General features: G+C 49.7%; 13 protein-coding genes across 13 annotated transcripts; 5 read left to right on the top strand and 8 right to left on the bottom strand.

Moving 5' to 3' along the window:
- Window positions 1–270: 270 nt before the first annotated feature.
- Window positions 271–2,412, bottom strand: LTR84_005208 (uncharacterized protein; the record flags this gene model as incomplete). The annotated part of the gene is made up of 3 exons (XM_064848780.1): window positions 271–1,847; window positions 1,899–2,304; window positions 2,365–2,412. The coding sequence occupies 3 exons, from the start codon at window positions 2,410–2,412 to the stop codon at window positions 271–273; spliced, it is 2,031 nt and encodes a 676-aa protein (XP_064711404.1).
- A 750-nt stretch (window positions 2,413–3,162) lies between these two features.
- Window positions 3,163–4,074, top strand: LTR84_005207 (uncharacterized protein; the record flags this gene model as incomplete). Its single annotated transcript, XM_064848779.1, has 1 exon — window positions 3,163–4,074. The coding sequence occupies one exon, from the start codon at window positions 3,163–3,165 to the stop codon at window positions 4,072–4,074; it is 912 nt and encodes a 303-aa protein (XP_064711403.1).
- A 284-nt stretch (window positions 4,075–4,358) lies between these two features.
- Window positions 4,359–5,372, bottom strand: LTR84_005206 (uncharacterized protein; the record flags this gene model as incomplete). Its single annotated transcript, XM_064848778.1, has 1 exon — window positions 4,359–5,372. The coding sequence occupies one exon, from the start codon at window positions 5,370–5,372 to the stop codon at window positions 4,359–4,361; it is 1,014 nt and encodes a 337-aa protein (XP_064711402.1).
- A 1,079-nt stretch (window positions 5,373–6,451) lies between these two features.
- On the top strand, window positions 6,452–7,134 carry LTR84_005205 (uncharacterized protein; the record flags this gene model as incomplete). The annotated part of the gene is made up of 2 exons (XM_064848777.1): window positions 6,452–6,827; window positions 6,878–7,134. 2 exons carry the CDS (start codon window positions 6,452–6,454, stop codon window positions 7,132–7,134), a joined length of 633 nt encoding a protein of 210 aa, XP_064711401.1.
- Window positions 7,135–7,854: 720 nt separating this feature from the next.
- LTR84_005204 (uncharacterized protein) lies at window positions 7,855–8,316 on the top strand (the record flags this gene model as incomplete). The annotated part of the gene is made up of 1 exon (XM_064848776.1): window positions 7,855–8,316. One exon carries the CDS (start codon window positions 7,855–7,857, stop codon window positions 8,314–8,316), a length of 462 nt encoding a protein of 153 aa, XP_064711400.1.
- A 445-nt stretch (window positions 8,317–8,761) lies between these two features.
- Window positions 8,762–10,072, bottom strand: LTR84_005203 (uncharacterized protein; the record flags this gene model as incomplete). The annotated part of the gene is made up of 1 exon (XM_064848775.1): window positions 8,762–10,072. One exon carries the CDS (start codon window positions 10,070–10,072, stop codon window positions 8,762–8,764), a length of 1,311 nt encoding a protein of 436 aa, XP_064711399.1.
- Window positions 10,073–10,747: 675 nt separating this feature from the next.
- On the bottom strand, window positions 10,748–12,371 carry LTR84_005202 (uncharacterized protein; the record flags this gene model as incomplete). Its single annotated transcript, XM_064848774.1, has 2 exons — window positions 10,748–11,825; window positions 11,881–12,371. The coding sequence occupies 2 exons, from the start codon at window positions 12,369–12,371 to the stop codon at window positions 10,748–10,750; spliced, it is 1,569 nt and encodes a 522-aa protein (XP_064711398.1).
- Window positions 12,372–12,525: 154 nt separating this feature from the next.
- Window positions 12,526–14,154, bottom strand: LTR84_005201 (uncharacterized protein; the record flags this gene model as incomplete). The annotated part of the gene is made up of 3 exons (XM_064848773.1): window positions 12,526–13,175; window positions 13,240–14,038; window positions 14,101–14,154. The coding sequence occupies 3 exons, from the start codon at window positions 14,152–14,154 to the stop codon at window positions 12,526–12,528; spliced, it is 1,503 nt and encodes a 500-aa protein (XP_064711397.1).
- A 23-nt stretch (window positions 14,155–14,177) lies between these two features.
- On the bottom strand, window positions 14,178–15,128 carry LTR84_005200 (uncharacterized protein; the record flags this gene model as incomplete). Its single annotated transcript, XM_064848772.1, has 1 exon — window positions 14,178–15,128. The coding sequence occupies one exon, from the start codon at window positions 15,126–15,128 to the stop codon at window positions 14,178–14,180; it is 951 nt and encodes a 316-aa protein (XP_064711396.1).
- Window positions 15,129–15,782: 654 nt separating this feature from the next.
- On the top strand, window positions 15,783–16,827 carry LTR84_005199 (uncharacterized protein; the record flags this gene model as incomplete). The annotated part of the gene is made up of 2 exons (XM_064848771.1): window positions 15,783–15,802; window positions 16,011–16,827. 2 exons carry the CDS (start codon window positions 15,783–15,785, stop codon window positions 16,825–16,827), a joined length of 837 nt encoding a protein of 278 aa, XP_064711395.1.
- A 102-nt stretch (window positions 16,828–16,929) lies between these two features.
- On the bottom strand, window positions 16,930–18,663 carry LTR84_005198 (uncharacterized protein; the record flags this gene model as incomplete). The annotated part of the gene is made up of 3 exons (XM_064848770.1): window positions 16,930–17,722; window positions 17,759–17,790; window positions 17,854–18,663. The coding sequence occupies 3 exons, from the start codon at window positions 18,661–18,663 to the stop codon at window positions 16,930–16,932; spliced, it is 1,635 nt and encodes a 544-aa protein (XP_064711394.1).
- Window positions 18,664–20,341: 1,678 nt separating this feature from the next.
- LTR84_005197 (uncharacterized protein) lies at window positions 20,342–21,316 on the top strand (the record flags this gene model as incomplete). Its single annotated transcript, XM_064848769.1, has 1 exon — window positions 20,342–21,316. The coding sequence occupies one exon, from the start codon at window positions 20,342–20,344 to the stop codon at window positions 21,314–21,316; it is 975 nt and encodes a 324-aa protein (XP_064711393.1).
- Window positions 21,317–21,423: 107 nt separating this feature from the next.
- Window positions 21,424–24,804, bottom strand: LTR84_005196 (uncharacterized protein; the record flags this gene model as incomplete). Its single annotated transcript, XM_064848768.1, has 1 exon — window positions 21,424–24,804. One exon carries the CDS (start codon window positions 24,802–24,804, stop codon window positions 21,424–21,426), a length of 3,381 nt encoding a protein of 1,126 aa, XP_064711392.1.
- Window positions 24,805–26,266: the final 1,462 nt, after the last annotated feature.

Here is a 26,266-nt window from a genome sequence, read left to right as displayed (position 1 = left end):
GTCCTGTGAAGAATGTGAGTTTAGACTTGCGTGCCACTTGTGGTCTTTGATATGGCGGTAGAGGGTTTCTTGACTCGAAAGCCCGAGGACTAACGAAGTGTGAACACTATTAATCTTGAGTCGAGATGGATGTTTTGTGTGGACATTACTCATTCATTCATTCAATGATCGTACTTAGCACTACTGATGATCTTAATACATCATCGATAAATTAATGCTCTGATACACGCGCGCACACACATCATCGTCAGGGAAAATGTGATACATCCATTATGCCTCAATTCCAGCCATAGCATGCGGCGGTGTCTGTGGACCGGTGGCAGTGTTAAGACCTCGGTCACCTTGCAGACTCTGCAACAACTCTTCAGACATGTTGTCCAACTCGTCCTCCTTAAGGCCTGTCGCAATCGCCACCAACTTTCTGTGCTTGCCAACTTTCTCACTCGTTCCAGCGTCGCCCATTAATTTCGCTACTTCCTTCACCCAGTGTCTTCGAAGGTCTTGTTGTCGATTGAGTTCGAGGGCCCAGGGGACGGCAGTGCGGACTTCTTCAGACGATAGCGGTTGAGGATTTGAGTAGCGGAAAGCGCCTGCGTTGGTTTGTTGGTCTTGTTGGAGGATCTCTTTTTGTAAGATTTCGTGTTCTCTCTGTTCCAATAGAGACTCCATTTCGCGGAGATTTTCATCATATTCCTGCCGTAGTGTATTGATCCTGGACGGATCTTCAACACGAGCCATCAATGCGAAAGTCTCCTGGCGAATTTTGTGGCGTTGATTCTCGAGTTCATTCAATGCAGACTTCGCTTCAGCGATCTCGGTGTCCTTTTCCAACATTTGAGAATCATACATTTCTGCAATCTTAGAACTGCCTTCGTCCATAACAGTGCCGATCTTGTCAAGAACGAAAAATGCTGCTCGAGAGACCGCATCCTTTTGCCGTCTTTTACGAGACACTCTGGCGTTGAAAGACTCACCAACTCTTGGAGGTGAAGAGCCAGGTTGTTCAAGGGTGTCTTTCTTTTCTCGCAGAGATCGTAGATATTCGTTTGCAGATTCTCCCTTAAGATTCTGAACATCACCAGCCTCAGGACAGTGGTTCAGCAAAAAAGTAGCAACCTTGACACAACCATTTCGAATTGCACATAAAGCTGCGGTATCGTGATTGACATCGGTCGACACAAGTAAGGCTTGAACGTAATTGGAACCCATCTCCTGCATCTTGTTGATGAGCACCTCACAGTAGTATTTGGCACAACCCCACTTGCTTCGAGATCGAGCAGTCTCCGCGATATGATGAAAGACTGTTGCACCATGCCAGTCCCGCTCCACGATAGTTTGCGGTAGTGCTTGAACAATTTTGGGAAATGTTCGCTTATCGTAATTATTAGTAAACAGAACAGCGCGGATAAGAGGTGTTTCCCTGGATCCCTCATTTGGCGCAGCAGGATTGGCACCGCGTGCAAGTAAATCTCTGACAATTTGTACATCACCCATAGCACAGGCCCAATGAAGAGCATTATTGCCAAGGTTATCAATAGGTCGGTTGACATCGAAATTTGCTGGAGGTTGTGGTGGAAGAATATTAGATGCAGCTGGGTCATCTCCGGCAGTCACGAAATAATCCAGCAGTTCATCGCCATACATTGTGTGTTCAAGATCCGATGCGGTAAAGCCATGCTCTTCGTCAAGGCGCTTTCGTTTTCTGGAGGCAGTGGAATTTTGGGAAAGGGGTAAGAAATCATCTTCAGCCATGAAGGATGCCGACGTCGGTGAAGCTTCCCGACTCTCGCCTCCGTTGAACTGTACGCTGGCGCTTTCGTAACCTTCGACAGGCTGGTAGAACTGAGCTAGGCAGAATTAGTTTGAGCATTGGAGGAATATCAGATCAATCGGCTTACTGGGAGCTGGAGCAGGTGGTAGAGGCGCAGGTAGAGGTGCGGCTGCTTTCTTTGCCGCAGCTTTTGTTTGCTTCGGACGGCTTGATGCAGCTGTTGTATGCTTCGGGGCAGGAGGAGGACTTTTGTCGCCAGGGACGTAGTCGAAGATTCTCGAGATACGATCAAGAATACCATGTTTCTCCGCAAGTGAACGACCTTCGGTTAGAGGAACCCATGTGCCTTGATATTTTCCGTAGCCGCCCTGAATTTTCTCATGCACACCCTTCTGGACTTCGCGCTCGAGAATTCTGGTCCTCGCGGGTTTATCGAAGCCAGCAATTTTGAGGATATGTGTGGCATTGACCCAATCATCGGATCGTCTCCGCATAACATGATCTGCGCCTGTCTTTAACTCGTACACGGGAACCTACAGCCATACGTTAGAGCTGGGCCGCTATGAGGACCAAGAAAGAGGGGCAAAGCATACATTGCTGTAAGTCGCGGAGTAGATCTCCTTATCAGAGTCGGAGGCCATGGTGAGGGTTCGGGAGGAAGCTTTAGGGGTGAGGAAGTTGGGTGCGCTTGATGGAGAGGTTCCCTGGTCATATAGCTTGGACAGCGCGATCAGCCGAAGGTGCTGACTGCCTATAGTCCCCAGTTCTCGGACTGCCTGGAATTCGGTGACGCGGTGCAGTTCTCACGACGCGTTTGTCTGCAACTCAAGCGCGTCAATTCGGCGTTTTTTGTGATGGTTGAGATGTGGATAAACATATATCCGGGGTCCGGAGGGGCTGCAGATCTCACGTGATTGGAATCCACAACGGGAAGTTGCATCCTCTGCCCCGCGATGTTTCTTGCCGAACCATGTCCGGAAGTTTGAGTGAATATTAGTTAATCCCGGGGCCATCTTCCACCATCTTCTGGCCCTTCGGTGGATAGAGTTCCTGTTTGGGTTGGATTACTGTCTTCAAACCAACGTCATCTATCGCGTTTTCATTTCACTGATTTTAAATCAAATTCTTTGACATCGAACAATATATAGGTTGTTGGTCTTGCATTTGGAGGGAAACAATTCTAATTCACAACAACGCTTTGTGTAGCCATATCCTCGATCTAGAGCATATCTATATTGTGATATAACTGTATGCAAGCCCCCACCTTAAAAGCAGCAAAGGCCTTTCCTCTTCTCCTTAAGACTGCTGGTATCCCCCACTCTTCGCCACAAAGACCATTCCAAACTTCAATTCCTCGGCTATTCAGCACCATTGGCAATTACAAAGGCAATATGACAGGATCAACTTTCAAGTATATTGACCCTGCGTCGTATACCGACAGTGACGTCCCATTTGTCAAGCCATGGGCCAAAGTTGATGGTCCGGGTTATTCATTTCACTTGATTGATCGCAAGCGTTCTGTCGAAGATATCCGTGGGAACGAGTCCAATTTTTCCACTGATACGTCTGGATTTGCTGTCTATAACTATCCGGCCAAGGAGAAATCTTTCACGGATGACCAGGCTGTCCGTGATGGATATTATGGCGAAGTCGAGCAGCTACTCCGTGATAAGCTACCTGGCATCAAGAAAGTAGTGATCTTCGACCACACGATCAGACGACGGGAGAAAGCCTCACCCCGACAGCCAGTCCAGCAAGTTCACGTTGATCAGACGCCAAACGCTGCCGCGGTTCGAGTACGCAGGCATCTTCCCGAGGACGAAGCAGAGGAACTTCTGAAAGGACGCTACCAGATTATCAATGTGTGGCGACCAATCCAAAACCCCGCCAGTGACTTCCCTCTCGCAGTCGTCGACTGGCGATCAACGCAACCGACTGATTTTGTCAAAGTCGACCTGCTCTACCCTAAACGAGAGACCACCAATGGTACTCATGACGATGACGACCGTGGCAAGGAGGTCCTACCCGATCCAACTTCTGCGAGCTCCACTGCAGGCTATGAGATCAAGGGTGAAACGTATGGTGTCCAGCCAAATGAGAGCCACAGGTTTTATTATTATAAGGACATGACGCCTGACGAGGTTATGTTTATCAAGTGTTTTGATTCTTTCAGCCAGGTCAATGGTGGTAAGAAAGGATTGGCGGATTCAACACCACATACGGCTTTCGTTGACCCTCAGACACCCGCCGATGCTCCGGGCCGGCAGAGCATTGAAGTGAGATGTTTGGTCTTTTATGACTAGTTGACCGATATAGCCTTGGATTTATACATTTATCATGAGTCTTGTTTAGCGTGCATTACTATCAGACTAAATCTGAATTATTACTCATCCCTCACACCTACCATTACTGCAATGGAGCACTTAACTAGGTAGCCTCGATTTCTATCTTGCCGTTACACCTAGCTTTCATCAGCTGAGAATTAGAAGTGTGGAAGATCATTCGCTTTTCATTTCGAGTTACTTTTAACACAGAATCCCTTACATAGAATGGTTGGTATGATAAACCAACAGCATCAAAACCACTCCTATTCTTCGTCATTCACCTTGAGTATAACCTTCCCCGAGGTCTTCCCACTATTCAGCCTCTCAATTGCCTTCTCATAATCGTCAAACTCCCAAACACTATCGACCAACGGCTTGAGTTTCCCAGCCTCGATCAACTCGGTGATCTTCTCCAATTGGTCACCCGACGGATGCATCACGAAGAAACGTCCTTTGACACTCGGATCCACACCTGCAGGCGTATCGAGGTCAAACACCCAGTTGAAATCCGGCGGCGGCACGATCGTCAGCAGCTGGCCGTTCTCCTTCAGCGCATGCCATGCCTGGTCCCGCGACACGCCACCGGCCAGGGCGAACACGAAATCGACTTTCCGACTCGGGTCTTCGGCAACCCAGGTGCGCAGGTCCGTCTTCGTGTAGTCGAGGACTTCGTCTGCGCCGAGAGATGTGACGAAATCGACGTTGCGAGTCCCTGTGGTGCCGATGACGTGCAGGCCGGCGAGTTTGGCGAGTTGCGTCACGTAGACACCTACGCTACCAGACGCGGCCAGGACCAGCACACGTTTCTTCGTGTCGGATGATGGAGTGGAAGTGGCAGTTGGGGCTTTGAACTTGAACTCCTCGAACAGGCCCTGCCATGCGGTCAAGGCGCTGACGGGTACTGATGCAGCCTCTGCGACGGAGAAGTTCTTAGGCACCCTTGCGATTTCGTCATCGGTCGTCACCGTGTACTGTCGTGCTGCACCAGATTGGGGATATGTCACTCGGGCGTAGACTCGGTCGCCGGGTTGGAATTTTGAGGTCGTAGAGGGTGATTTAACGATCTGCCCTACCCATTCAACGCCAGGAGATGAGATGTTCAGCTCCTCCGGCCGTGGCCAGTTCAGTTCGCCCACCGTGAAGGCGGTAGCGAATGGTTTGACAAGGTATTGTTGAGAAGATGGCACAGGCAGGGGCACAGTTTTGATGGAAAGGGATTGGTCCTTGAGGTTGTGCAGCAGGGCACGCATTTTGGTTGGGAGTGTAGCAGCGGCCATCTTGTGGATGTTCAATATGGTATATGATCAACGCTCTTCGGTTTTGTGTACAAAGCTTGTCGATAGAGTCGGACACAGTGAGGGCTGGTGGAGTCGATTTATATCTCGTCGATATCACAATGACTTACCGCGATGGTCCATGATGGCAAGGTGTAGCCATCCAGCCAGGCGCGATTCATATCGAGTTGATGGGAACACGAGACTTACATTACGAGACATTGGCGATGGCATACTACAATGTGCTGTCTCCATCGAGGAAGTTGAACCGCATCAAGAAGGTGGAGAAGCGAAACGATTTGGTATAGTGCCAAAATCTCTTCACGACCCAGACGGGAGTTCGTTCTGTCCAGAGACGCATCGGTGGTTGTGAAGACGCGAACAAGCATCACGGTGCTAGCAAGAACCGTTTAACGCGAGTCTTAATAAGCAAAAACGATGAATCCTTGCGAGAATATGCGGTTGATGGAGGTTATTAACATTGGGGAGGAAGAACAGGAATGTCATGGCTGAGTAACAGCATACAAGAGGGGTTGAGGTTTCGGGGACTGACGTTGCATCTGAGCTGTAGAGCCCGCGAGAGTCTTGGCCATCGGTGTCATTTCCGAGGAGCAATTCACGTGTGATCACGGGTATCTTAGGCGTGCCAGTTTGGGGGTCTTTGGGGGTTTGGACAACCGAGCCCCTTAAAACATCTTTGCTAAGAGATCTTGTAACCAGATTAAGAACTTCATCTTGCCATCGAACTACAATGTGACTCATTGTGGATTCCATTGCCCTACCTTGGTTACTTCTCGTCCAACAGATTGTTTCGGTCCATCACCCGAGTGCTCGTTTTCAAGGCTTGAGCCCATTACTAGGATCGATGTAGAAGGTTGTTCTCGCAACTAGATATCACTGTGTGACATTCGACAACTGGGTCGGTATCAAAAGCACGACATCTTCCCAATTAAGTCGGGAATCAAGTGCTTTGACAACGAATCTGTCTCTTTCCTCTCATACCTCTTGGTGGTCTTGAGATATACGACGAACACACTGATCCTTTTCTTGACACCCAGGATCAGTTGGACAATCACTTCAACATGCCACTGGAAGTTCGAGACGGCCTTGCAGAGGATGGAACTCGCTTTGCCGAGATCGAACATTATGCATATAAAGACAATCCAATGTCGCCCATCTTGTTCCCGGGTCCATTTCCGGGAGACGTCTTAGCCAAACGAGCAGAAGGTCTTGTTGAAAACAAGAAAACCGACCCTCAGGTCCGTTGGTTCAAGGTCGTCGATACCGATACGAACGAAGTGATCGGTTGGGCGCAATGGGAAATCATTGATGGCCCGAAGGCTGTTCAGTCAAAGGACCGCACTTTCGGTCCAGGTTGTAACGTTGAAGCCTGCGAAGAATACTTTGGTAACATTCACAAGAAGAGACATGAACTGATGGATGGCAAGCACTATGCATGTAGGTGACGTGGATCGCTTCTAAAATGTCAATTATCTGAACAATCATAGTGCTCAACCTCCTTCAGGCCGACCCGAAGCATCGAAGGCGTGGCATTGGAAGCTTGTTGATCCAACAAGGCCTCAAGCTTGCCGATGAGCTTAGGATCCCAGCCTATTTAGAGTCTTCACCAATGGGTCACAGCTTGTATCAAAAACACGGCTTCAAAGATGTCGATGTATTTGAAATGGATCCAAGATTCAATTATGCAGAAGGTGCCGATCCCAGGATATGGTTCATGCTCAGGGATGTGCCTGTCGAAGCATAAGAGCACAAGAGTTGTTTCATGCTATATGTGGCACGACAGAAGGTGTAAAGGTGCGTTTCTAGAAGCTAAAACCATACAAGACACAAAAGCAGGCAGTGCAATGTTTGAATCATATGATGAGGCACCCGTTGCCCGATGTTTCGCACTTCTGGTCCCTTTTTTGGTCACAATCATTGCTTGACAATATACACTCACATTCCGCCTAGCCCTGTCATCAAGAGGTTCATATTGCAGGTCAGCTGTCCATTGTGGTGACTCTGGATCCAATCCAGCACTCGATGAAGTGTGGATACAACGATTCTCTCATGGCTTGCACCTGGTGCCATCGTCACAGCCAGATCAAACTCTAGAGTCAGGTTTTGATCTCACAATTTGACCATCCCCATGTTAATCTGCCTTGGATGGCTTGTTATTATCCTCCGACCTGACTCCCTGATCTCATATCCCACTTCTACCAATTCTTGTTCAAGGAAACCTCGTCCCAAAGACATCTCACCTGTGTCACTCAAAATGAGACTGTCACACAGGCAAACGAGCAGCGTGATATGGAATCTCTCCAACGATAAAAGCCGGTTCTCGAAAGATCGTTCCTCGACGTCCAAACCTGCCCTATAGTTGACAAAAATAACCCATTTAGAAGGCCCAACAAGAAGTCGCCCCCACGCATATGTACGACATTTTATCATTCCACCACCATCTAAAACGAGAATTCAGCGAAGGATGTCATCATGGTTCTCATGGGGCCAATCTAAAGGCAAGCGCATACTTGAAGGTCAGGCGCGCAAGAAGGCTTTCGAAGCAGTATATGTGACTCGAGGCGGACCCGGAATCGAAACTCCCCAAGGACAAGCCGACTTCACGAAGTACGCCAATGCGAAGAAAGACCCCAAGTCCGCTCAGTACATGAGAGATATGGAACGATGTACCAACGAAAACAGGACCGCAGTGGGCAGACTCCAGGAACAGAAGATCGCGTATCGGGATTTTGCGTACCCTGCCAGAGACGGGGATCAGAAATATAGCGGGAGCGACAGCAAGGGAAAAGGCAAGGACAGACAGTGCTATGATTCCAAGGCGGGGAGTGACGACCGTCGACGGACTGGCAGTGGAGGAGGCGGTGCGAGTGGTGGTGCACAAGGTTCCGGGCAGAGTGCTCGCGACTACTACTCTTCTTGGCGATGAGCACTTTGATCAAGTTGCGTCGTCTCATTCTGTCCTCAGGTCTGCGCTCTAGGGGGATCGGTGGCATGTGCTCTTCCAAGCTCTGGACGTCCGGTGACAGAATACCTATGATCGATGTACGACCATATTACTGGTGTTTATGAGGGTCACGAAGGTCAAACGCAAGATGCTTTTTTGCTTCCTGGCCAGCTCTGAGAGCACTAATGGAGCACGGAGGGCACTGTACGATATCCATATGACGCGATGCATAGATAGACTGGATGGACTGGCTAAGGCCACCATGGCTGTTTCAACCATTAATCATGATCTATATTATATACTCCACAAAATCTAGATTGCTGCGGCTTTCTAACAACGTGTATTTGAAGAGAGAGATGCTCCAAACGGGCTCTCGACGTCTCCAGGACATGCTCAAATTCGAAAGCACACAGAAGTATTGCTCAACCTAGCCAGAACCGGGATGCCTCTGGCTCTCAAGCAGAACATCGAGGCCCTTCCCGGGATGCTTTTCGTCCTTTCCATCACCACCCGCCTTCCCCAGCACCTCGACATCGACCTCCTTAATCACGGCCTTCTCCTTCTCCTTCTCCCCTTTGAGATCCCACCAAACACTCAGAAACGTCCTCGCCTTCTCGAACACCTTCACCTTCAACTTGCGATGCTCGTCCGAGATAAACCCGTCGGGGAACTGCGTCCAGCCATGCGTGACGCCCTTCACGTCCTCGACGATCATATCCCCGCCGCGGCCTTCGGCGCGGACCTTCTCGACCCACACGACGCTCGATTCGTGCAGGGAGTCGAACTGCGGGAGCACGAGGAAGAGCTTGGCTTTCGGATGTAGGCCGTACTCGCCTGCGACTTTCCCGTCCGCGAGCAGCGGTGGGTTCTTGACATCGGTCAGCCCCGGACTTGCTCGTGGATCCGCGCGCCTCGCGACCGGGAGGTACGTCGGCATCAGCTCGGCCTCGAGGCGCCAGCGCTCGACAAAGCCGTTCGGGGCCTCGAGGCCCTCTGGTCTCGGTCGCTCGTGCGGCAGCAGTCGGCAGTCGAGGCTCGGGTAGAAGAGCAGCACGGGGATGTCGCGGCTGTGGCTCCAGGGCACGGGGCTCAGCCAGTCGCGGTGGATGGTCGGGTCGTCTTTGACGCCGAGTGCGAGGTTCAGCGCCAGATTGCCACCGGACGAGAAGCCGGAGAAGGCGATACGCTCCGAGTCGAGGTCGATGCGTCGCCGTCCTTCTTTGTCCATGTGCCGGTTGATGGATTCGCGGAGTGTGCGGTAGCTCGGTTTCTGGGCGTCGATGACGGCAAATACGACATCTTCGGCGTCGAGGTTGGCGGCCGGGTAGGTTGCGTAGGGCCCGAGGCGATAGTCGACGCTGATAACTACGCAGTTGAGTTCACGGCACATCTGCGCGCAGAAAGGGGTTTGTTCCTGGCAGCTGCCGAGGATGAAACTGCCGCCGTGGAAGTCGATCAGCACGGGGTATTTCTCGGGCGGGTGATCGTCCGGCGAGTGTGAAAGGGCCTCTTTCAGATGTGCACCGGGGGAGATCAGGTGGTGGTGTTGGTTGTTCTTTGGCGGGACAAAGACATAGACGGGGATCAGGTGTGCCTCGCGAGATGGGACGTCCAAGACGATGGGTTGTGGTCCCTCGGGTGAGGTGATGTGGAGGATGGCATCTGGGACTAGACGTGGCAGTGACACCAGCGCTTTGCGCCATGAGATGCCGAATGAATGGCTGAGCTTGGAAGACATGGTTCTGACCAAATGAGAGGATTGCTGTTGCCAAGTGAGGATGTTTCTCGTGTCTCTATCAAGTGCTGTCACTCGATAACCCACTCTGCAAACCGGGTCTCGCGTTCACTCTTGCTCTGATAGTACAGTGTCGCTTCGAGTTGTTATCAAATCCCACGCGGGTTGGTCTGTTCGCCTTGACTGTTTGCAGATCCGGATATATGTTTCCCGACTGCCTGAACTGCCGCTTGTTATTGAATCATGGTGGGGTTGGATATGATCGTCACAGCGTCCAAAAGAATCGAGATCCAAAGCAAGGTTAATTCCGACGTAGACTTTAGGTTTCACCGATGTTTAGTCAGAAACTTGGATCGAAACAGGATTCAATATACGCCGAAGCTGTAATGAGACAGATGGAATCGTGGTTGCTCGATCAGGAATACCGATTACGTCATCGTTGAGGAGTTGTAAGACGTCAACTCAGCAATGACTTAGCTGCCAGAACAAGTATGCTAGTAAACTCATGGTTCTACATTACTAAGTACTTTGATTCAATATCAGGATATATGTATCTTGCTGAGTCCAGCACTTAACCTTGCCAGATCGCTGGCAAAGCATGGGCGGGGGTATTTAACCCGTCCAGCATGCGCAAACCAATGACCAGTTGGATCACTTTCTGCACATTTTTGCGCACTCTTACCTTGGATCTACATTCCTGGTGTCTAACAAGAGGGAAACAATCTCGCAGTTGTGTCTCTGATCACTGAACTCCAAGGGAGAGATGTTGTCGAGGTCTCTGTAGTTTGGATCAGCACCAGTGGCCAGCGCCTCGCGAACCATTTTGACGTTTCTGTTTCGTACCCCTTGCCACAGCTGGCATGTCGGAATCCATGCTGAGGAGGAACATTCAACGATGCCAGCCTTTTCCAGGAACATGAGATTCCCTCTCCGGCCAAAACACACCGCTGCTTGCCTTACTTTGTGTGTCATCCGGCCTGGCCTCAAATGTTTCAACAACATCTGTACCAAGTATTGGTCTTCCGATGTGTTGCCGAAGGCGGCAATCAAGGTTGACTCGGTGACAACGACCGTTGGGCCTGCTCGGTCCAGGATGTGTTTCACAACTTTCACATTCCCATGCTTCGCAGCCATCTCGAGCACGTTCTCGGTGACTTCGACCCTATATCGGCATTTGTCAAGTAGCCATTCCATTCTCATCTGGCCGTTGTGAAATCTCCCAAAGGCTGCTTTCAACATCGCTTCGGTGATACGAACACCGGTTTCAAATCGGTCTATCAGACTTTCCCATACCATTTGAGTCGACGTTGTTGACAAAACTGTCTCCAATACAGTCGCAGTGAGTGGAATCTTGACCTCCTCGGTTTTCAAGAGATATTCCATTACCTCTTCCGCCTCATGACTGTCAATTTCTGATAGGGCGGCTATCAAAGGCTCCTCCGTGATTTGTACTTCGGATTTTCGCGTCCCCAGAACTGAACGTGCAAGCCATCCTTTGCACAGTATTGATTTCAGGACATTCCCGTCCAGTTTGATCCTCTGCGTTCCTAGCCGGAACAGTAGTAACTCAAATTGTTTGTCGTTTCCTGCACTTGCGGCAAATTCTAACAGTTCCTCTGTGATATGTGCTGTGACGCCTTCCTCACCTATCACAAGCTCGATCACATTCTGCTCTATGGCCGTCTTCATAATGTCTTGCGTCAAGTGGATTTCCAAGCCTTTGCGACGCAGTAGCAGTGTGATCACGGAGAAGTTACTGTTATATAGATTAGTAATTGAGGATGGGTTTCAAATGCTAGAATCAGACTTACTCGTCGACCTGCCAGGGACGACTTTCATCCACATCTCTCACATGATCAATGGCAAACTTCAGTAAGCTTGTCGGATCCCGAAGCTCGGCACCTCTTTCATTTAACAATACATTCATAGTATCGTAGGATCTTATGGCCGAAATCCACAACTCCCCAGGGGCTGTCGTATCCCATGGTTCCAGTAGTTCAGCCATTACCTTCCAATTATCTTTTTTGGCCGCAGAGCGCAGCAACACCTGGCGCTTGGGTCCATCTAGCATACCTCGCTCCATGAGTAGTTCGACAATCTCCCTACCGGATCGAAAGTTGAGTGCGACTGCCATGAGTTCTGCATTCGCCAATATCATGAATCCACTGGCATCAAAAAATGAAGCCAGGACTTCCTTGCCATTGTTGAAGACCTCAGACAACACTATTTCAAGTTCGACCGTCCTGGAAACGAAGTCGTAGTGTGGCAACAGGAGATTGACGATTTCCAGGTCTCCAGACATAATTGCAGCACCGAGAGCGTTTCCGAACCGACCCTCTGGTCCTGTCAGCTGTTCGCCGCGCTCTAGCAACATAGCAACGTTGCCCTTCAAGCCTAGTAGGGCGGCCAAGTACAGAGACCTTGGATAGTTCTCACCGCCAAATGGATTTCCAAAGTCACATGGCAAGCCACTCATCGTATAAATCCGTTGCGAGAATGTTATCGATGAGTTTCCAAAAGCGCGAGTTTTCTGTGGGATTGCCTGCCTCCTTAAAATGGAGTGGCCAGGTCCGCGCAGCATACTGAAGAAATGACCTTGATGATTCCTTCTCCTCCGCGATCACGTCAGCAGAGTCTGTCGACATTGCATCGCAGGTCGAGTGCGAGCGAATATCATCTCTTGTACCTTGTAGATAGGACAGTGAATCCAACGCAAGGTCTTCGTGTGCCTCGTGGGCCGTGAAGTTGTACCATTGAACAATTTTGCTTTCCCCACGAAGAACGAGAAACTCCTGAACTGAGAAATGACCCAGCCGTAGAATCTGTCGATTGTCATCCTCAATGATCGTCACGAGTAGGCTTGTGCACACCCGCAACAGGTCGTCCGCAAATTGGAACGAGGTGATGGCTGCAACTTCACCTAGGGTCAGCTCACGGAAAGAGAACGCGAGCCACTGAAGTATCTTCCGCACATGCTCTCTATTCTCTTCATCTATGCTCTCCAGAGCTGCGTGGTAAGTTGCTTCCAAAGTCGGTGGAAGCGTGGTCAAAGCAGCCCATATTCGATTGAGTGTAAAGCAGTTTTGTAGTCGCTTGATCTGTAGGTCTACCCATCTAAAGCGACTGAAAGATCCGTTAGAAAACGTCAAGCATCTACTTGAGGTCTTAACTTTCCTCGACCGATAGCAATTTGCTTGCAATTTGATCAGTGACCTTTGAGCCCCATCTTTTCAGTTCAGGACGAGCAATAGCTTCCTTGATGAAGGTCTTGACGTCTGCCTGCATTAACAGTCCAATATTGATACTATTAGTCTCTGAGCAGAGATCGCGAAGCACAGTTCTAATGTCTGGCCCCGGCCGACTAATCGCGAGGACGCGTAAGTTGTGATGGTGGGTACATGACAATCGTTGTAGATATTCTAGGACTTTTGCTCTTTCGGAAGTGCTATGACCTCCAGGGCACTCGTCCAAGGCATCCAGAACAATGAACACTTTTTGGGGGTTGTCTCGAAGAATGCCATCAAGGGTGGATATTGTCTCTTGTATCTCTGGTTGGCTGCCGCGTGGCATATGGTGGCTTCCTAATCGACGAATCTCTGAAGACAGCGGCGACATTCCATGTTGACTCTCTGGAGGTAAGGGCGACGTTCCCAGTTGACGGATGAGGGACCGCAGCATAGTGGAAATCTCTTGAGTGGCTGGGTTATTGAACTGAAAATACCAATAACCCAACTTCGGTTTCTGTTCACTTTTGCACAGATTCTCCAGATCACTAATGATTCGGGAACAGAGAACGGATTTCCCACAACCAGCTGGGCCGAAGAGCCACATGAAACCTGCTCCCTTGTCGCGCCAAAAGCGGTACTCGCTGCTACCAACGAACCATTCTCCTGTGTCTATTGCTCGAGAAGCTGAGGCGATGTTTTGCGGTCTGGTGAAGTCTGCTGTTGAGAGCCAATCAAGGAGCTCCTACTCTTCAGCAGCTATGAATAGTTAGCGGGGCCACAGATCTAAAGGTCCATTTTGCATACCGGGTGTTCGACTCTCAACCCGTTTTGTGGCCAAGTTGGTGTCCTCAACAACATCTGACAAACCTACTATTGCATCATCAAGAAGGCGTGTGTCCTCTACGGCTGAATGGCTTATGGCTGAGAAGTTCCTTGGCAACTGCCGCAGCGGCGGCCGCCGCGTAAGGCTGCCACTGTTTGTTTTTGTGTGCGTCCGAATAATCACATATCCCACGGATGATTGAACATGGAAAGTCATTCATGAGCCCAGCAGCCTCCATATCAAAACACAATACTGTCCCCAACTCACGGCTGATCCGGTCTCGAGTCACGCCATCTCTCATGACCTGGTTCCCAGATGCGATGGTTCCGTAGTGCATCACAACATCAATTGACTCCCGAACTTCACGTTCAATAAGTCCGTCAAGACAGTCTTTACAAGAAGCGCCACCGACGTGGACAGATGATGTCGCATACATTCGGTCTCCAAGTTTCGTAGGGAACGCGAATTTTGATAGACGAGAACCAATGTGGGCGAGATACTCTGAAACCCTCAGCTTTCCCGTCAATGCAGCAGCTTCCATTGCTGTCGTTGCAGTTAAGAGTACTTGAGGAGGCGAGTTCAATGAACCCGTCCGAAGGGACTCTCCTAGTTGCAGGGTCTTGCCCATGTCATACTGAACCACACCACCGTGCTGCCCACAAGGTTGACTCACGACCACATCACCTAATCTTATATCAGCCTTGTCATTCGGAACGCCGCCGCCAATGCCAACCATAAGACTGAACCTGATTGATTTAAAGCTCGCCTTCATTTGAAATGCGACATTCGTGGCTGACACCAAGCCATAACGGCCCGAAGGGAGGCAACAGATGACAACATTGTGTCCACCAATTCTTCCAAAGCGATAGCAGTTCTGATCACGCCCATCCAATAGTGGTTGTGGATATTCTTCATCAAACATCTCACAAGAAGCTGCAAGTTCGACCGCTAAGGCACATATCCATCCCACCGTATAATCACCAGCCTTCAGCTTTAAAGAAGAATCCATAATTAATAATACGGGCATTGTCAAGCTGCAATTTACTTGCATCTTGCTCCACCAAGTGGTAGTTTGAAAGACGAGGCTGGCCCACAAGGTTGAAATCTTGGTCAGTCGACGACGTGGGCTGTAGGATGTCAGTGTGGACCAATCCACGAGACCGTACCGGTGTACGGAACTAAAAGGGCTTTAGTGATCCCTTCCGGGTGCAATCACCAATATACAGTCTCATCCTTTGAAGTAAGAAGGGAGAAAGGGAGGTAAGGCTGGGTTACAGATGGATCAAAGCCCAGGCATTTATTGCGGGGCTTATTCTCGTCTCCTCGCACGTGGTTTATTCGGTCTACCGTACGCGACCTCTCGTGCTATTAATACTGCCTTCTCAGTGCAACACTTCCTTATCCTTGCCCAGCACCTTGACCGTTATAGAATTTTTAGATCTACTAAGTACTGATCATTCATTGCTGGCAGGGGATTAGTTAATTCAGAGCGTTCATGGTGGGCTAGGCTTGGAGTGTAGTGTAGTAACTTGCACCCCGACGTCACTTTTAGAAATTTACGGAAAACGTTACCTTTACTCTGTCTGGCAGGGGTGCTATACGCGGGAGATGTGTAATGATCATCGTGACTGCTCCAAACATAGAGAGAGATCGGCATGTACGCATGGAAACACATATAAGTACGTGAGATAAATACCACGAATTGCCCGTGTGATACTACTGCTATGCAAATTCTGGCTCGACTCCTACATACATACTCTCAATACGTTGCGATGGAGGAGACAAGAACAATCAAAGGCCATTGCCACTGCCGACGATTCCAACTGAAGATATCCGTCCCATCCAGCTCTCTCCCTCTTTCAAGTTCGTTCTGCAGCTGTTCATCATGTAGGCACTCAACTGGTCAATTGGCCGCCTCGTTTGCCGTCATCCCTGTGAATCCAGGTGATCTGAAGATTCCCGTCTTCAATCTCTCGCACTATGCGACTTCGGAGCATCGAGTTCGATGTTTCTGTCCCGAGTGCGGTGCTAATGTCATGGATTTCGAGCAGTCCGATGGGATGTGGCGCATCTGTACGGGTATCATGGATGAGACCCAGGGTCTGTTGAAAAGAGACCAGATATGGCTCGAGGATACGTTGGATGGAGGGCAGGCGCTGTGGTTGGAGGGTATTGGCGAAAGATTTATGGTTGGGAACGGATCAGAGGTCGTGCAGCAAAATCATGCAATCTTCAAAGCCCCGAATCCGGTGTCGCCAATCATGTCGGAGGAGCGCCTGCTTGGTCGCTGCCACTGTGGAGAGGTCGAATTCGGCGTCGGAGCTCCCCCTACTGGTGAGCGATATGATGCAGGAATTGATACATGCACTTCTTGTCGTCTCACCACAGGATTCGAGCTTACTGCTTGGACTTCCGTACCCTTGGAAAAGGTTCAGATGACATCTGGGGCACCACTTAATCTGTCTATGAATAGTCTCAAGAGATATTCCAGCAGTCTGGGAGTGCAGCGATATTTCTGTGAACATTGTGGGGCAACCATTTTCGTGGGCAAGGATGATCAAAGCTGGATTGATATTGCTGTGGGCCTGTTTAGGGCAGATGAAGGGGCTCGAGCTGAAAGATGGCTGAAGTGGAATGAAGTTGGTTTTCCTGATGAAGCCACAGACCAAAACCTTATCACGACCCTCAGGAAGGGATTGAAAGCATGAAACCACGCAAAATCGGTTGTATCGGGCTGTCAGGGAATCCACCAGCAGCGTTGCAGAGCTATTCAAGTTTCACAAGGATGATCCATGCCAAATTCAATCATCTCAAGCAAGAAGCTCGATGTTCAAGATACTCGGACCAGCAGTAGATTCCGCTTGTAAAGACTGAAACACTTCAACCCAGAGATTTGTGGTAGATTTGTCGAGTACATAATCATAGTACAAGAACGTTTGGAGGATAGTTTGTAGTCCATCCCAAGTGACGTGTTGCGCGAAAATGCGCTCGAAAAGTCGTTGAACGTACCATTCTCGATTGCTCGTGCTGGAGGAGGCCGCACCGCCGAGTGTCAAGGACCAGATGATCAGATGCTCAAACGTGGTTGATTGAGACATTTGGAAGGAGTATAATCTAAAACCGAGGACCAAGTGTTCTTTCAAGGTCGTCGCAAGCAGCTGTCTACCATTCCGAGCTTCCGATGTAGGAAAGAAAACAAAATCGCTGAAGATGAAGGTCGCAAGGCGGACGATCTGAAAGATGAATTCCTCCAAGCCACCAGCACTGAGGTCTAAGGATACTGGTGATTGTGTGGAAAGGCTTAAAAGGCGGTGTTGTAGCGCGATTGCTTTGACCGCGAGGATTGACAACGGGTAAGCGCCTGGTGCGTCTCGCTGGAATTCGTCAATTGCCACAATGAGGTGACATGCCACTGATAAGAGTCGATGCAGCTCAAGATCGACACCACTGTCACGAAGGTAAAACCCGGTCCCGAGAGTCGATAGGAGCTTGGTTGCTGCCAGATCAAACATACCCTTCTGAATATCAGCCGTCTCGGCTATCGACGAGAGGAGCGGGAATGTTGGGGTTGTCAACGAGATATTGGCCGCACAAAGATCTGCACTATTCCATCGAAGGCGTCAGCAACAAGTACCATACTCTCTGTGCGAGTCTCTCTTTATGGGGAAAGCCTACAGTTGCAATGGATCAGCCACTCCATGTGGAAGAGTAGAAAATCCTCCCCTACGACGTACCAGCAGTACCAAAGCAGGAAAGTGGGCCCGAGCAGGTGCAAATCTACCATAGTGTTTGAGATTGAATCCTTTGAAGATGGGCGACTCGGGTACTGATTGATTTGGACAGGATTCGTACATTTGAGTTCCTTGTCCATGTATGTTCATAATGCAAGATAGGAGCTCGACGGAGGGCGGCCCAACCAGCTGGGCAAGTGCTTCTTGGATTAAAGATATTGCTTTTGCTTGGTAAAGAACTCTGATGGTGGACAAGGTTCTCATGACTGCAGGGTCAGTGGCCATGGCTAAACAAAGGGTCGCAATATTCGAGACTTGGGAGTAGAAAACAACTGGAGTCTCCATTGCGTGTCTGCGCCACGACTTTACAGTCGACTGGAGTAATTCACCCTGTATCGCCGGACAATTCGTGGGGTAAAGCACATTGTAGCCATAATCTAGGCAGTCCTGCATAATGGGTGGGATCTCATGCATGTGTTGTGAACAGAAAGGGTTGGGTTCACCAAAGTCTAGCACTGTCAAGGGTAGAGCACCGGGTTTGTTCGATGTTTCTGTTTCAGCTTTGGATTGCCGTGGTTGTAATGGACGTTGTCGTGGCGTTGAAGGGGTTTTGGTTTCACGCTGTTCTTTTGATACATGCGTTGTTGGGAAATGAACCAAGCTCCCTTTCAGCGCGTTCAATCGCTTCTGCCTAAGTTTGGCATGGGCAAATCTAGTGGCGTGGGATTTGAGTTCGTTGATCTGGATGGGATTGCGAGTTTGAGGATCTTCGAGTCCATCCTGCCGCATGGCAACAAAGAGCCATGATGACATCTTGGGGCTCAGGTAATACTAGTACAGACACGAAGGGCACTGGTTCTGATGATGGACTGCGACCCTCATTGCAGAGAAATGTTTTCTTTATCTACAGTGATGTTTTGTTGGGCACTGCGGGCTTTTGAGGCAGTCATAATCGTGCGAGGTCGGTCCAGAGACTTGGGCCCAATCTTGGTCGGTGGAAAAGAAGATCAGGACTCGCCGAGAAGTACTGCAAAGAATCTCGTGCATTCGATGTTGCTTAGATGTGAAGATGAAGACGTGGATATATATTGTTTCGAGTTACTATCATCGTCGTCCGTGATCTTGACGGACATAAGTCAGATCCTCAACCCCTGGCCCTGAACTCGTATCTCGGGAGTCTATCACCTCCCCAGTGGTCATCAATTGGCCGATTAAATTGACTTTGCGTTTCTAACGCTGGTTGACTAATCAGCCTTGCGCCTAGAGTGTGCTGCGGGAGGGGTAGCGATTGAGGGGCATCTGAGCCTAAGTATGGCGCTGGGATTGAAATCCATCAAGAGGAAGACACCTGGCTGAAACATACTTGCAGAGTTCTGTATCTGGTATGATCGAACCGAAAATTGAGCTAGTCAGGAAAGGCACCTGTCTGCGCTATACAAACTGCATATCTTGTTTGATCAGACCAACAATGGATGAATGCAATAGGAATATGCCTGTTGGAGCTAAACGAGGCGGCGTTCTGGAGGATCTTCCTTGCCATGGGTTCGCAGTAGAGTTCGTAATCAAATTCATAATCTTGGCTTCACCCCCTAAGTAGCGATAATCTTCCTTCTCCTGGTGCTTTGGAGCTGTTGAACTTGTCGACAGTGTTAGGCAAGTTACAACCAATTGGACTGCGTTCGCATTAATCCAATCCGCTGCAGTTGGTCGTTGTTGAAAAAGGCAGATCCGTGCGCACGCGAACGCCAGCAATGCCGAGACCCCTTAGCCGATTTCACCTAGTCGAACCATTGTAGGAGTTATAATGAAAGTTAAAAGGTTTAAAGTCCGGTTATGGTTTCTTGCTTCCTGACCTACGGAGTCCCTTAGGCACCTACAGGCAGGTTCACTGTAGTGGCAGTAGGTAGGACCGCCGACACGTGAGTCGCGGCTGCCAAGGCTCTATGCCTACCTAGATAGGTAGGTACATGCCTACCTAAAATACCTACTTAGGTACCCAAATCTTCGTATCAACCTTGTGAGCCATTGTCCAGGGCTCCAGTCTCCCGCCAATTCTTCGACATCGAATGACCAAAGTGGACTCAAAGGCCCGTGAATGAGACTCGACATTCAACCGTCCATCTGTTTCCCTCACCAATCTCTCACTCGAGACGGGTAGAGTCCCCGACACTCACACGTAGAGCCTGAGAACACATGGCCCGAGCACGTGCTGACACGGGCAACTTCCCGAAGGAACCTCATTCTGTATCCTTGAAAGGTATGTAAGCTCTATATGAAATCGATAAACAAAAATGGCGACAAAGGGCGAAAAAACCAGGAGGAGACTAGGGAATTGGAAAAATCATATTTGTTGAGCCCCATTACAAGAACATTATCTAACTTTTTGGCGGTGAATCAAACGATTAGTTTTAAGGTATGTTGAAGCGTGTGGCTGGCTACACAGTTGTCTGTCTGTTACAATGCCACACCGAGTCCTGATTGACCTAATCCGATGTCTTTCTCTTCCAAATCTAGATTATCACGACCGTCACTAGCAGAACAGCATCCCCTCCCGAGAGAATGTGCCATCAAGGTCAACCATGAGGCCGCCCTAGCATATCCGTCCCCACATTCAGATCAGGAATTTATCTTATCCAGTAACCTAGGTCTCCCACCTTCGTTCGGATCTGCACACGTGGGCGAGACTTTCTCTTGCGCGTTATGTGCAAACAATGAGCTGCAACCGGGCAAGACGACAACTAAACAGGTGACGGGGATGAAAATCCTTGCGGAGATGCAGACACCCTCACAGTCGATACCGCTGGATCTTGTGGGTGCTGAGGATGGCTCTGATGGTGCGAGGGAAGAAGATGGAGGGCCGGGCAGTGCGTTGCAGCGGATCATCCGATTCGATCTGAAGGAGGAAGGCAACCACGTCCTGGCTGTGAATGTAACCTACACGGAAACATTGTCCACGAGCAGTGGGGCGACCAGTGGGCGTGTCCGATCGTTTCGCAAGCTCTATCAGTTTCTGGCGCAACCGTGCATCAGTGTGCGCACGAAGGCAACGGAATTGGCCGCGGTGGAGGTTCCGGATAAGGCGCATGGACCGTATGGACGAAAGAGTTTGGTGAGGTACGCATTGGAAGCACAGCTTGAGAATGTGTCGGACGCGTCGATTGTGTTGGAAGAAGCAAAGCTCCAGACCAAGATGCCTTTCAAGGCGACGTCGCTCAATTGGGATGCGGAGAGGGAGGACAACCCCAGTGTCGATAATCCGGTCTTGAGTCCGAGAGATGTTTTACAGGTGGCATTTCTAGTCGAACAGGTGGAGGGGGAAACAAGCGGGTTGGAGGAGTTGAGGGCGAGCTTGAGACGTGATGGAAGAGCGGTACTGGGACAATTGGCGATACAATGGCGTACTGGGATGGGTGAACGTGGTTCGTTGAGCACCGGTAACCTCCTCACCAGGAGGAGAGGGCCGTGAAAGTTGCATGAGTGAGAGTCAAATGCTGAGCTGTGCATGGATTGAGTTCAGAACCCTGACTTCCTTGAGCGCGGAACGTATGGTGGTGTTTCTTTCTCACAAAATCCTCATGGTGCATTCATGCTTAGTCCGTTCAACTTCCCATTGATCATGCTACTGATGCGAGATTTCTTGCCGAATTTTGGCAGGTCAGGCACCAGCTCTTCTTGCTTGAAGAGACCTTCCTCCAATTTGGCTGGTGTTCGGCTGATGATTGTATGATAGTCTCGTGATTTGGCGGCAGAGCCGAGCTCCGGGCGCTCAGAACTGCCAGGGACATTGATGATCTTCCATTGATGTGTCGAGGTGTCTGACAGAAGATCCGGTCGACCTCCTCCCGATACGCTGCGTTGAGCAAAACTTTTGCGATGTAGCCCAATTCCTGGAAGACCTGACCGAAGCAATCCTGCTCGTCCACGCTTGGCGTTGATGATGGCGTCGAAGAGTGCAACCGCAGGCGTCGACTTGTTTTCTTCTCGATCCATGATGAATTCGTTCCATGCTTGTGTCTGCTGAAGCATCTGGATGTACTCTGCATGGTCAGGAGGCAGGCTGTGTAGATATGCGTCAACATCGAACGTGTACACTGATCCCGTCTTCCTTCTGTGAGAGACGGCAGGCTGCAAGAAACGTCGATAGGTGTAAAACAGGCTGGCCAAGCATCTCACAAATGCCGCCCTGACTTGATCTGGATGGAACGCCGCTGAGCAAACAATCGTGATCTGATGTGCGCACCGATCGTGGACGACAAATCCGCATCCAGAGCACCGATAGTAATCGTCCTGTGCCTTGTCATCACAAAGCACACATGTCGAAGGACCTTGATTCACTTTCCATTGTAGACAATGGCCTTCTGCCCAGTATGTACCCTCAGCTGCGACCGGGGGTTGAATATGGAAACCGGGCATAATCGTCGATGCTGCCAGGGTGGATTGTGCATATACGGAAGGGGCATACGTCGAACTTCCATTGCGCATATCAGAGAATGAGGTGCCCGAAGGATTAGGATTATGTCGGATGAAAGGTACACTAGCTTTTCGAATCATGTGAGCGGATCCCGAAAAGCTACGTTTGGACAAGGAGTCGAAATGCCCAGATCGCTTTTCGCGCAAAGAGGTTTGAAGTGCGTAGCCCGAGTCGTTCTTTGAAGCCTTGGATGGAGGAGGCATTGGGAAGCTGCCAGTAATGGGAGATTGAGCATCTGAACTGGTATTGCTTGAATGGCGTGCGGTTGAAGATGTCTGTGGGCGAACGTCAATACTTTTTCCTCGGGTAGGAACACCAGCTAGGAACACATTGAACATCGGAGCACGCCGGATTGTGTCTGTTGTAGCTTGTTGACCAAACAATGAAGAACTGAGGCTCGCCAGTTTCGAAAGATTGGTCGTTTTGGTGATCGCTGTGAATACACTTTCGTTCTCCGCCGCAAAAGATTGATACGGAAATGTTTCCACCGCATAAGCAGGCGCTCCTGGAGTCACACTGTAGCTATGATGTAAAGGAGCAGCTTGATACAGCAAACCCATCAACTTCCGTCTCTGCTGTTTCGGTAAAAGTGGTGGAGGAGCAACACTGTGTAATTCATTCTTGTCCAAATCAACAAGAACATAATCATCGTCAGGGAGATCGAACTTTTCATACTTTCGATCGATGCCACAGATGTAGGGGCAAGGCGCATCCAGCGCTTGAACTAGTCTTGATGGCAGAACCGGGATGTACACACCAGTCCACTCGAGAGGGAAAATCAACTCCAGGATAGCTCTGCTGACCAATTGCAGCATAGATGTGTGACTAGAAAGGAGAATAATCCTAGATTCGGCCAAGACATATTCAAACAACAGAATAATGTTCGAGATAGTCAAAGTCTTGAAGAGGGGATATAGGTCTGTTGTTCTGCTGCCTGGAAGCTCATTCATGGCTTCCTTCTTTGCATACAACTTCAGTTCTCGAATAGAGATCTGAACTTGGGTTTTGGACGAGACTGGGCCAGGGGCGTCGAGGCACAATGTCGAAACATATCGCTCCAAAGGTTGCCACATGCCGACCTTTGGCGAGCTGGCCGGCACTCTTAGAACGCCTCCGTCGGTCATTGGGACAACCACTGCTCGAAGCCACTGTCTCCAAAAGTTTGCCATGGCCCCGTCCTTGCCCATAACGCCATATGCTCGTGGGACCCAGAATTTCGTCTCGCCGCTGGCCAATCCTTGTATTTCCGAGACAGAGCCATGCCGAAGGGGTCTGAGCATATCGGACATGACACCAATCTTCTCCTCGACGGCACTAATTTCATCTTCGAGTTGGTCGCGTGCAAGAGTGCCAGAAGACACTTGTGGTAACTGTGTGAGTAGAGTTGATAACTTTGCACTTTCAATAGCAAGTCTGTCAGCCAGAGACGCAGCCATCTCTCGTTCTGCCTCTGACATATGGTCTCTACGCCAGTCTTCACACTTCTTTTGCAGGTCTGCTGCAATTTGTCGGCTTACAGGTATCCAGACTGTGACTGACACTGCTGTCAACCTAGAATTGTCCGAAGCTGTGATGGAAAACTCATGCCACGTCGATCTCGGTCTCGTATCGGAAGACAGTAGTTTGATGTCATTTGGAAATGCAAACATCGGGACGTACTCTGGGAATTGTGATCGGCCAACGGTTCTATCAACAGTCGTTGGTCGCGGATATCTTTCTAGTAATACAGGCTCGAATTTCCGCGTGAGAGGATGCTGATTCGGCGAAGAGTGAAATGACTCTGGGCTTGGAATGACTGAGTTGTAGCTGCTCATTCTTCGTGCAGTTCGAGTCGAGACTCGCCGGGCCATGGAGGGTTGTCTCTTCGCGCTTGACATGTCCTTGAAGGAAAGATGTCGGCGAATACTTCCAAAATTACGATTCGGCAAAGAACTTGGGTCTTCGGAGGCGACAATTTTCTGTGTTCTGGGCCGTGATTTAGAGCGGGCTGGTTTTGCGGGAACTGATACTTCAGTCGGGTTGAAGGTCAGATCAACGAAAAAATCCTCACGATTGGTGGTGAACTTTTTCATTGCTTTTTCAAAATCGACTTCGGAAAAAGCGCTGGACATGCGAGGATTGGGAGGGGCCTGAGTAGCTGGGGTGGCTCTGATGGTGATGCTACTTCGATTGCTTTGTGGTCGATTGATCTCATCTAAACTCTGAATGCTGACTCTCGCTTCATCGGAAAGCTGGGACAATCTTTGATAAGAATCCCGCCGTAAATGACCAGTAGATGTTCGAGGGGATTTCAAAATCGATGAACTGTCTCGTTCAGCATTGACGTCTTCTTCAATGGCTTGATCAATGCCATTTGTCACCTCGTTGGCCTCGTTGGACCATCGTGGTTGAGAATACGCATCTGAAAGTTGTTGGGCATCCAGACCAGCGATCCAAAAGTAGTCCGCCAAAGGCCGGAGCTGATCCTGGAATTCTGAAGGCATGATGGCGATTGTTGACTTGTTTGATACCGGTCAGATGAAGATGAGAGTCTTTTGGATTGAGTTTGAACCTGTGAGCGCGTCGTGGACCCTGAGCGTGCCAGCGCGGTCAGTGAATATTTTCACTTGCGTGGTGAACGGAAGTCCTTGAGATTTGCGGGTGGCGTCTTTGCCAGAAGCTTTTTATCGCTCGCTTAGGATGCTGAGTCGTTTGGCTGTTCGTTTTGGGTGAGTGGCATGAGTTAGTGGCCTCGCCTGACACCAAACAGTCTCGGCAGCTAGTCACTGGTGCACAGGCATGGTCACCGTCCGTGCGAATCCTGTATCAATAATGATAGCACTGCTAAACAACGTCGAACAGATCTGAAGTGAATGTCAAGATATCAGGATCAAGATGGAAGTGGAATTTAATTGAGCAGGGATGATGGCACGGCTGGAGAATCCTAGGCGATTTGCAGTTAAATGTGGAGGAGACCAGAGAGACCAGTTAGTGATGGCAGCGTGTTAGTGACTGGTAGGCAGCAATAAACAAGCCATTTTTAGCCGCAGGTTTTGGCTAAGGGTGTCGTCTCTAAGACCTTAAGGTCCACCAGTCTCCAAACGCGAGACCTTTTGAACAGGGAGGCAAGGGTTGGCACTCTGGAATGATGCGCTATGAAAAAGGAGAGTGGCACGCCAAAAGTTTTCTTGTATTGGTGGATGGCCGTGGGAGGAAATGTCAAATAGGTGTTGCACGGAGCTCATGGTTCACCAGGGTTGGATTTCTGACCGTGAAGTCCTTTTGCCACAAACTCTACAATGAGATTGAGTTGTTCAGGTTCTCGTTTATCCATATCTTCAGGAGATTCATGATAGAAGTCTGGGGTGTGTGGGCCCCCCAGAGCCTACGACTAAGGCTAGAAGAATGCGCAAGTCGGGTGATTTATTAGCTAAGGCAAGCCCAGATCGCCAATCTGTCCAGTTAGAGCCAGGCGCGACAGCCATTATACTTTTAGGCGGTTTCATGGTTCTTTAGGCTCCATGGCCCCTGGACGGCTTGGTGTCTGCCATCCTCAAAGAACCTCCTTTTCTTGATCCCGTAGAAAAGGCAGGAGAGTTTATCAACAACACCTGTTCATCTGTAGAGGTTCTGGCATTGTGTAACACCCTCATCCATTGGATCAGGGCCTTATCCATCAGAGGTTCTTCGCACACCCTGACAATCAATCAGGACCTGCAGAAATCGGATCATCACACGAATTATGCAAGAGAAAGCTGTCAAACCTGCAGCCCGAAGCCTCGTCGACTTCTACTTCCGACCTATGTCTTTGATGGAGACAGAATAGCTATCCATGTGGTTTGTGTCTGGAATCGAATAACCGCTATATATAGAAATACTAGTACTCTGTATCTTGTGGAAAAGCAACACCGAAATCCACAGAGAGAATAACGCGTCGTTTAATCCGTACTCGGCTGTCGAGATGCC

The sequence above is a fragment of the Exophiala bonariae genome (genome assembly GCF_035927105.1).
Source record: "Exophiala bonariae strain CCFEE 5792 chromosome Unknown scaffold_2, whole genome shotgun sequence".
In the NCBI taxonomy this organism is placed as follows: Eukaryota; Fungi; Ascomycota; class Eurotiomycetes; order Chaetothyriales; family Herpotrichiellaceae; genus Exophiala; species Exophiala bonariae.
The sequence above is the reverse complement of the archived record's forward strand: the minus strand, read 5'-3'. Positions and strand labels throughout refer to the sequence as shown.